General features: G+C 40.3%; 1 protein-coding gene across 1 annotated transcript in view; it reads left to right on the forward strand.

Moving 5' to 3' along the window:
- PHACTR3 (phosphatase and actin regulator 3) overlaps positions 1–5,974 on the forward strand; it is a 316,486-nt gene extending 310,512 nt beyond the window's left edge. Inside the window, exons 11-13 of the mRNA XM_054981101.1 lie at positions 1,750–1,890; positions 4,596–4,672; positions 5,903–5,974. Of these exons, the coding sequence (XP_054837076.1) occupies positions 1,750–1,890; positions 4,596–4,672; positions 5,903–5,918 (234 nt within the window). The 3' untranslated portion in view covers positions 5,919–5,974. The remainder of the gene's footprint in view (positions 1–1,749; positions 1,891–4,595; positions 4,673–5,902) is intronic.
- Positions 5,975–11,047: the final 5,073 nt, after the last annotated feature.

Genomic DNA, 11,047 nt, shown 5'->3' on the forward strand with positions numbered 1-11,047 from the left:
AGTTGAGAGAAGTGTGAAGTAAGCTGTCCATCTGCTGTGCAACAGGTGTGTATATATTCTCCCACTGAGTGTCTATGAGGACTGTGGATTTGGTGCTAATTTATGAAGCTTTGCATCTATTACAGTACCTTAGAATTATGGCCATACAAACAATTCTCAGAAAGAGTTTCATTTATTCCCTAACTACAAGTCCTTTATAGAAACACAATATATAGCTTGGCAGTAAAGACGGGCTGTGTTTGCAGTTTGTAAGAATATCCTAGTCTTTAAATCAGATAAACTTATTTCTGAATGAATCTCAGGGATTCATTCATAACAGGGATACAGTCTAGAAATGGATTTCATTCTTACACATTAGAACCTGTGGGAAAAAAGCTTCTGTGATGTGAAGCTGAGTGTCTGTAGCAACTAGATCCCAATAGCTTCTACAGAGTTCTCTTGTTCCTTTCTGCTGTTCTTGAGTTCAAAAAAAATCCAGATCTTGCCTGAATATGAGTGAGCAGGCCAATGAAAGGGATCTTCAGAAACAGTTCTTCAAGCTCCTGGTTTATACAGACACCTGGAGGCTTTTTATCACATTCATGCTCTGTGAACAAAGGCTCAGAATAGTGTGTGTTGTGCATTGTTACACGGAATGCAAAAATGTACTACATGTAAAACCATGTGAACTATTGTTCAATCCTCCACTACTCAGGTATAAGTAGTAGTAACTAGCTGTCTTGGGCTGGGAGCGTGTATATTAATATGCATCCTATTGAAATCTCTTGAACGCTGTCGAATAGAGCGTAGATGCCCAGCATCTACCATCAGAGTTGTATTCTGAGGCACATCCACTTTGGAACCATAGTTTGTAGTGCAACAGGTGAGCTACACAGAAAAGCTGGCTTTGCATGTTGCTCTCTTTTGCCGGAACATTGACTGTATCTTTAACATAGTCCAAAGGCACCAATTGCTCTAGCCATGATTTTGGGATGCTGAGTGTTAGACCTGGGTCCTCCTCTGAGCCTTTTCAAACAATACAGATCTGTCTTGCTAAGGTGGCTCTAAGCATATATTGATAGCTGCTTCATATACTGTATTTTTAAGCGTGAAGCTGTATTAAGTGTCAGACACAATATATGTTCCAAAGCATGGTTTCAAATATGCCTGCTACTTAGGAAGACATAGCAGGTTCAGCAGAGCTTTGAAAGTAGAGCTGTTTCTTGAAGCACCCTTTGTCAAAACAATCCAGATCCAGGTTTTGCTCAAATGTCCAGAAGTAATTGGGTTTGGCCGTGATGAGAATGAGTCTGGTTTATTCCGCAGTTTGCATACTCCCACTCCCCTTTTTTTCTCTTACATGCAGAGCCAAGATCAAAGGCTTGCTGTTTAAGAGGGTTTTCAATCTAGCCTCAAAAAGTTGTGATGTCTGATTTATGGAAGTAGCCAAATAGAACAAACTGTGGTTGGATCTAAGATTTCCTAAATCAGGAAGACTTCTGTTTTAGCTGCACATGTGGGGATGGGAGAACCTATCGGTACAACCCTAGAAAGTTGTGTAACTTTTATTTACTCCCATGCACATAATTTAAAGCTCTGGGCTTCTGCTGTAGATGCTTAATATAACTTTATAAATTTCAAATACTTAAAACACTATATAGTTTGCATATAGTCATAACAGACAAAGAAAAAATGCAGGTGTTCCCATGATGTGCCTCACCCTTTATCATCTCTGTAATATTTATATTAGCCCTTCCTTTTTCTTCTAAGCTTAATCAAAGACCTACAGTTGATGAATTGAGAGACAGAAAAATCCTAATACGATTCAGTGATTATGTGGAAGTGGCAAAAGCACAGGATTATGACAGACGAGCAGACAAGCCATGGACCCGGCTTTCAGCAGCAGATAAGGTATACTTTCATTTTACTGTAACTGTTGGTCAGGTGTTTACATTTTTCTTTTTACATAATAAGACCTGTGCATTACTAATACCTTGGTTTTCAAACTGTGCTGTGAACAACTTTGGTGTTCCAAAATTTATCAGAGGATCAGTAATGTTGAAACAACTTGTCCTCCTTTAGTACATGACGGACGCTGAAGATTCCCATTGGAGATTGGTTTAGCCTTTGAACCAAACATGCACCTTACAACCTGCCCTGTGGTCCCCTGGAACATCCTGGGATGTCATATCAACATTCTAGGGCAATGTGGAATGGCTGCTCAGACAGCAGAAACTTTGAAAACTAGAGCAGTAATGAGATACATACAGTGCAGACTTTTATCTATGAGCTCTGGTACAAATGAGTATTCATGTATTCATGAAGAGCAGACAAAATGATCAGAAATAGGATTGCCAGCTCCAGGTTGGGAAATTCCTGGAGATTTGTGTGTGTGGGGGGGGGGGGGGGCTTGGAGAGGGCAATGTTGGGGAGGAGGGAGATGTCAGCTGGGTACAATGCCATATAGGGCACCCTCCAAAGCAGCCATTTTCTCCAGGGGAGCTGATCTCTATGGCCTAGAGATCTGTTGTAATCCCAAGAGATCTCCAGTTACTACTTGGAGGCTCAAAACCCTAATCAGAAATCATAGTCTTTGAGGTTTTACATTTTTCTGAATCCTCCTGGCAAAGGTTCCTATTAAATTACCACAGGGCAAGAATTTTATCCGTTGAGTATAGAATGATCGAAAAAAGTGCTAGCTCACTACAAGGCAATGTTGCAGGATTGTTGTGAAACAAAGGAACTTTTGCAGGGGGGACCTGCCCCCTGAAGCCCCAGTCTGTAGTGTGTGAATGTTCCTGCTGGAACTGTACATGCACAACTCTCCAAATAAGAGCAATCACATCCGTCACCAGTTTGGGAGGCAGGAGGACTAAATAGTTTTTCCCCGGCTTACCTTCCTTAGCAGCTGCCCACTGCTTTTCCAGAAGAGGCTAATCAGGTGTCTGGCTGATGGGGCTAGCCTGGCTGCTGCAACCCATAGGAGAGTCAAGCACACATAATGCCATTTGTACATGTAATTTCCTATGCAGTTAGGAGCGTGTATATGATAGTCCGCTTCCACTCTCTTATGACCCCTGCCAAGAAGTTTAGCTCTGAAGAAGGTACAATGGACTGATCCTGCAAGCTACTTGGCCAGTATAAAAGTGTTTAAGAGTTGGATGCAACAGCTAATGTTCCAAACAGCCAAGCCAATATAGTGTCAGGGCTGCATTTAACATTGCTGTATAGCACCAATCCAATGGCAAAACTGGGAACAGTTTGCTCACTGCTTCTTTCTTGAGCTGGGAAATAAAAAAATGAGCACTGGAAATATACTCCCCACCACAGTACTTCTAGATGCCCCATCTCTGCAGCATTTTAGAGAGATCTGCAAGGTTTTTACAATCCTATAATCTCTTCTGGAACTAGAGTATTAAATTGTTTCTGTGATTTATTGTTTTATTTTGCAGTTTTAGTTGACTGTAGTTCTTGTATATTTTATATTGTGGTTTAATGATTTTGTAAAAAAAAAAAAAAGACATTCCGTTTTAGAAAAATCACACCCACAATGAAACAAAAGATTTTCTGTAGCAAAGCAGATTACATATGTAGAGGAGAATGAATTACTCTAGAGGATATTTGCATGCATACAGCTAAAGAGGGAGGTGGACCATTTATGTGGCTTTCTTTTCATTTCACAAACTGCCACAATTAATGCTGCTTTCTACCCTGTATGGCTGCTTCTCCCTGCGTGCAGATGGCATGAATTCTTATTTCTGTTTTGCATTTTTAATAAGGCCAGCTAATAGGTAGCCAAGGGAACTTGAGTTGTATTGCATCTGCTTAAAGCAGAAGGGCAAGAATAATTGTCCAGATCTGGAAAATTATAAACTAGGCACAGTTACACGCTTAGGGTGCTCTTAGAATGGAGAGCTGGGACCATTTAACTGAAATCCTGAAGGCCGTCTCTAGGGAATACTTTTATGGGCTGATAAGCATTGACTCACATTGGTAGCAAAGATACAGTCCTTTAAGGCTGGCTTGGGAAAGGTCTTTTTTACTTTCCTGAAGGAATCTAAATAAAATCACATTCCAGGATGTGAGCAACCATCATGAGACAGAAAAATACATATTGAGAGGACCGAGCAGAATTTCTTCAGGCTTGAGGAGGAGGTCGATGCATATTTGTTTCACATGCTCTTTGATCTTGGTTTATAGGCTTACTCACAGCTTACTGTGCCATTGCTAGCAAGCTTTTGGAAGCATTTGCAGACAGGCGCCTTCATAAAGTAATAGAAAAGAGTCCAGTAGCACCTATAAGACTAAAAAAAATTGAGGTTTGGTATGAGCTCATACCCTACCACAAATTTTGTAGGGTGTTACTGGACTCTTGCTCTTTTCTACATCTTAGTAAAGTAAGATTGAGATACCTGGAAAGTGGAAACATAGCTACATGATCATTTCAATTTGGGCCCAGAGAGTTATGGTCTCCTTATGTGCAAGAGTCGACCATTTGGTCCTTCTATCTGTTATGATTATATATTGAAGAAAACTATGTTGTACCTGGTCTTTTAAAAGTGTATCTGTGCTATTTTTAAAAGTTGATTAACCTGGTTTTCATTTGCTTTACCTAGGCAGCAATTCGCAAAGAGCTAAACGAATACAAAAGTAATGAAATGGAGGTGCATGCATCAAGCAAGCATTTGACAAGGTCAGTTTCTGAGATCCCCCCCCCCCTTATCGTCTACAGAAATACCTTTGGGTCCCGAGTCTGCAGAATCTTTTTTCCATATACAGGGGCAATATGTACAGGCAAGACTTTACTTGGAGGCAAAAATAAAATTACACCTGCTTTCTCTGAGAACAGCATCTCCTTGCTAGAGTGTCATCTGTTAGGAAGTCCTAAGCTATCCCAACACAGATCTACAAGTTTACAGATGAAATTCAAAACATGATCAGTATAGGCCCATAAGAAAATGGGATGTGTGATTTAAAGCAATTGTTACCGAAATATACACATCCATGTGATGTATGTGTAGTTCCCTCTACTTACATCCTACACTATCTTCCTCACTGGGGGGCTCAAGGTTTATTGATGCCCCAAATATAGAACCACTAAGACCTCATACATTAGAAACTAATATTTAAAACAGACAACTTCTAAAATATCATAAAAGGCATACATTCTGATCAGATGTACAAGGTCAGCAAAAAAGGACACCAAAATCCAAAAAGACATCAGCAATTGATGCAGTTTTTGCATGTACCATGAAAAATGGATTAATTGGATTGCAACTAATATTTGTAAATAGCCCATTGGAACAATTCTGAGGTCTGCAGAATTAAGCTCTTAATTTTTAAAAAAAGTATATACCCTCTTTTCCAAAAATATGAAGTTTACAAAGAATAAAATACTTCATTTTTAAAAACTCACGCAATAAAATTCCAGCAACCTCTTTAAAGAGACAATGACCAAAAATATTTTCAAAAGTCCCCATTCTTCTCAAAACATTATATATTCATAAAGCACTGGAGAAGCTTCAGAGATACTTTTCCTGGGTGTAAAAACGCAAACAATGGACAAGCTTCCAAACTCCTGCTGGAACTGGGTGGCTTAAGAGCTGGATTATGTCTGTGGGTTGCATCAGATGATCTGCTGGTTGAGGCAATCTTTTGCACCTTCGCCTTTCCCCAGTAGTCTTCTGAACACCCCCCACCCCAAAGTTGATGATGAACAACCCTCATGGACAGAGTGCCATGCAGCACAGAGGGCTGCAGGTGAGGTGAAGGTTTTCTGGTGAAACCATCTCTCCACTCACAATGTTTTAAGGTAGATTTTGTGCACTGTGCTGATGTTTTTAAATGTCATCACTTTACATTTTGAAGTAGTTTTGAAGGATTGCTGTGCTTGCTAAATGCACTTTCTACTTTTGACCTACAGATTCCACAGGCCATAGAGATTTTCTTCTGAGAAGAATTTGTCTACTTTTTTGATACCACTACTGAACAAGCATCGGGGAAAGCATGAAGGTCTTTCCTTGAGGTTCAACCAATGACAAGCTGATGTTTAAAGTGCAAGGAGGACTCTGCAGATGAAATCTCTGCAGCACACACACTTCACCAGGAGGAGCTACCAGAGGACGGCCTTTGCCACAACACTGCAGCACCTGCGGGTTAGGAGGATTCATTGAAAATGACTGACGTCAAGCTGAACAAAAGGAACTCACTGCTCTTCTTTACTACTTGTTTTAAACTGTATTGCGACATATCTTGGGAACGGAGATGATGTGCATGTACAGGCTTTACCATTCCAAGGCCTCTGACATAAAGGACATGGCACACCATCATTCAGTATTATCATGGTGACAAGACATTTGGAACTTATCACAATTGATTTGTATAAAAACACTTAAGTTCATGTTATACAAAATGATTTACTATATTATGATTTTGTTTCTTTTTTATATATAATTGTCTAACAAAACACAGCTGCGGCATTTTTTTGACTGCTGTTTATTTTCCCCTTTTAATTAAATGATTACTTACTGCAGAAAACAAATCCACAGCCTCCCATGTTTGGTGACTAGAACACAGCTTCTTAAGAAAAGGCAATGAAATCCTGTTGCTTCCATCTCACAGGAGTCCACTAAATAGATGGTAAACTTGGGGATCTGTGGTTGCTATACTCACTCTCTGGAACAGAATTTCATACAACAGCAACAAATGTAGCAATACTGAAGCCAATTGCATTGGGTCAGCTTCCTGGAATGGAGATTTTGAAAATTCCACATGATTGAACTTTGTGGCATCTTGGACCAATGGGTTGACTCAGTATAAGGCAGCTTAATGTGTTCAAGAGATTTCAAGTCTTTAACATGCAGGTTAAGTAAGTCTTAAGAGCTGGTTCCTCTGCTCTTTTGGTTCTCCTGTGCCTTTAGATATTCACACTTGTGGTCTACTGGTATGGGTAGTGTAATACTAGAATATGGAAGGTCACAAGTCAGATTCCATGAGTGGGTGCAAGTCTACCAACACAGTTAATCCCTGTTCATCGCAGCTGAATTGTAATCTTCTGTGGGTTCCATCTTTGGACCCTACACGAAGACCAGAAACTGTTTTTCTGTTGATGACTGAAACATCGTAATGACTTGCATTTGTAAATGGATCAACAAGAGAACTTTCATACCATCTCAAACACAATGATTTTCAACTGAGTCACTTCATACCCTCGGCTGACAGTCCTTAAATCCACAATATATCAAGTCTGGCAATACATATGTATACCAGGCTTTAAATACACCTGATAGTATAAGAACAGAAACCAATATATATGATACATGCAGTGCCATCCTACGCAGAGGTATGCACTTCTAAATCCATTGAAACCAATGGGTTTAGAAGAGCACAACTCTGTATATGTCAATTATAGTTATTTTAAAACATTTCTGCCCTCAGAAGGGCTATCAAAGCAACTAACAAATTGAAAAACATAATAAAACCACATTTTAATACCAACCAACTCATCATTAAAACCAGAGCTAAAATATATACGTAACATAAAAACAATTAAAACATTGGGCAGGAAGGAGATATCACTGAGGGGAGAAATAAGTCTGATGTTGAAGACTCCCCTATTTCTTAAAATGGTAATATTATATTGCACCTGTTTGCCCATTGTAGCATATGTGAGATTTGATGATAATCTCTTCCTGGAAAATATTGCAAAGGAATAATAATAGCAGCAGCAGCAGCAGCAGCAAAAGATTACAGAAGAATGCAAGCAACATACTGTTCAACCAATCTTGATACAACTAGGCTGCAATCCTAAGGCTACTTTCCTGGGAGAAAGCTGCACCAAGTAACCTGGGACTTCAGATAGCTCCTAGTTTCTAAAGATGTTGACTGCTGAATATATCTGAAGAGTACTCATGCAGGAGATGAAGGGGTAAATACGATGAACGATATGAAGTGTGTCCCTCAAAAGGCATTTTATTCTAAAAAAATGATGCACACCTGGTTTAATTTTCTGTGTATTTCAAGTTAGATGGCAAAACAAGGAACCTGAGTTGAGCAAATTCTCTTGGAATGGCTGCACATAAGACAGGTCAGCACAATTTGTGATCTATTAAGCAACACAATTATTCATTTACTTAGTGCATTTTTGTTGCGTTGTTCTTCCAAGGACTCCCTCCCACCTTCTATTTTACACTCATTACAATCCTGTGAGGCAGATTAGACTGAGAGAGGATGACTGGCACACGTAAACCAGTACACATTTCATAGCACGTGACGATTTGAACTCAGGTTTCCCTGGTCTTAGTCCAACCACTACACCACATTGGCTGTAATTTTAACATAGCTCATAACCCCTGTAGAGCAACTAATCAAGGACCCCACCTGCCACTTGCCTAGGACTGCAAAAATAATGGGATTTGTAAAGCACCATGGCTGGTGGCTGTAGTCGACTTGGTGGATCACAAACTGGAGTTAAGGCATGAAATTAAGGGATGAGTCTAGGCTAGAGGAAAGAATGGATAAAGCATATGGCAAAATTGCATCTAATGGACTAATGTTAGTTTGCTCTCTGCTATTCATCTTTGAGAGAAAGGTATTCATTTAAAGACAGACTAGACTGTAGGTCTGAGAAAGTCATATTCACAAGAACAGGAATGGCTGAAAAATTTGTCAGAGACCATTTTTTAAAAAGCAACAGGTCCTCTGGTGCAGGTAAGCACCTATTGAACAATTCAGCTTTTTGTTCACCCAGTGACTCAGGCCCTGGGAATCTCTTCCATGAAAAGTTGAACCATCACTCCACTCAGGGAACATTGCTCTGGAGCAAAAGTTATGTTCCTTTGAAGTTCCCTATACTAAAGGTTCATCAATAGCAGAATGGACTCATAAGATCCAAGCCACTGTAGTTTAATTATGACCACTAACATGTATGGCTCTGAGAGCTGTACACTTGCAGTGGCAGGCAGGAGATAGAGCTGGGAGGCCTGGTCCCTCATCCTTCTTCAAACAAATAATCAGGGCTGCCATCTGTTGAGCAATACATGCACAGTTGCAATAATTGGGTCTACATTCTTTATACGCTCAAATTGCCTTTCTACAGGTGAACAGCTAGCTGGTAGTGAGAAACTTACAAGGAAATGAGTCATCTTACAGGCACAGGCAATTTAGAAGCATAAATATTCAGATGGTTCTGACAAGGAGTTTTCATCTCAGACAGAGGGTCCCAACAAGAGGCTCAGACCATAAAATCTTTGGACATCGAGAAGGAGCGTTTGCCTTAAGCCATGAAGTTCTAAGCCATTCTTGTTTATACCTGGACTTCACCTTGAGCACATAGTGTTGAGGACTGCAGTGGGGAAAGACCCCACACAAAAGAACTGAGGCAACGAACTACTTTTGACTATTACAACAAGAATACCCTAGCTTAAGGGCCCAACCAGATGCAATGGTGTCTCCAGGTTCAATACAGGGGATGGCACTGCCATTTTATAGCCTAACATCAGTAATTTTAAAAGGCCGAAAGGGCTCCTGCAGCATGGCAGGATGAGGCTGTCTTTGTTCCCCCCTTTTGACACTTGAAAAGGCAAGGAAGTGGGGAACTGAGTTCCTCGTTCTGCTGAACTGCAAGCCTGATCAAGACTGGGTCCTCCCAGCACTTTTAAATTGTCCATATTGCAATTCAAAAAGGTGGCAACATCCCAGTATTGTATCTGAGGATATGGTCACATATAGTCTTGTCCCTAATTAACATCTTTCCAGGTATGTACAGAAATTAGGGAAACAGGATATACAGTTTTATTGCTTTTCTTTGGATCTTTGTTCAGTTTGCTATGATAGGATATCTGTGCTTTTCAGTTAGTTAATAAATTTCCTTTTATTTTGAATGCTGGTAGTTTGATCTCTGTGATTCATAATTTCCCAACCGATCACGTTCACCTAGAGAGAGAATCAAAAGGTGGGGGGGAGCAACTAAATCCCTCAACCTCCAGTATGCAACCAAAGGTGCTAGTCCCTGGGACTGCCAAGGCAATGAGAGCCAAGAGAAACCTTTAAAGCAGCAAAAGAGAAGAGCCTGAGATCAGACCACAGGTGGGGATTTTTTTATATACAGTCTGTGGTGGTGGCAGTTATTCAGAGATGGATTTAGCGGAGTAGAGAAAGGAGCAGGGAAAGGGTGGACTGAGATCCAGTTGACTGAGCAGCCTTTCCTCCCTCACAGGAGAAAAGGCTCATGTTGCAAGGGCCAATTCTCCGCAGAAGCTATGCAGAATATTCCTTGAAAACTTCTAGAGCTAAGCCAAAAGGCTTTCTATGGCACACTTTCTGTGTTATTGTCTTGCTAGATCAGGACAAATGCGTTTGGAGATTTTATAAAATTTAAATCTCAGCATGTAAGCCATAGATGTTTACTCATATGGATACTACCACATAGGGATAGAAAGCAGCATGTTATAGCCTGACTTAATCAGATCTCAGAAGTTAAGTAGGATCAGTACTTGGATGGGGGACCACCAAGGAAGACTTTGCAGAGGAAGGCAACAGCAAATCACCTCTGCTTCTTTCTTGCCTTGAAAGCCCCTTACTGGGCCTGCTATAAGATGGGTGTGACTTGAGGGTACTTTACACACACACATACGGTATTGCATGCAAGGACCTTTGTGCATCTATTGAACATAAATGACTGACACTTTCTGCTGTGACCAAGCAAATCTGGACAGTGGAAGGAAACTGGAATGTGTTCCCTGCTGTCTCTGACACGGATTCTACGCAGCAAGGATCATTCAGCCTCAGGTACCTGATATAAAGCACCTTTTAACACGTGTATACCCATGTATTGGAGAAACGAAATGAGTATGTGTATAAACATATTCAAATAAGAGAGAACAGTGTCACGTGTTTCCAAAACTTTATAAACTCACTTCCAAATCTCATCTGTTTTTAGTACTTTCATATAAATCAATTATGTCAGGATGCCTTGAATCTTAACTCATCTCATGAGGACCACCTAGTGGGGATAGAAAGTAATTACACAAGAGAGGACCGTATTTTTCAGTGGAGATTGCTTCAAGTT

Source organism: Eublepharis macularius, chromosome 5 (assembly GCF_028583425.1).
Source record: "Eublepharis macularius isolate TG4126 chromosome 5, MPM_Emac_v1.0, whole genome shotgun sequence".
NCBI classification, from domain to species: Eukaryota; Metazoa; Chordata; class Lepidosauria; order Squamata; family Eublepharidae; genus Eublepharis; species Eublepharis macularius.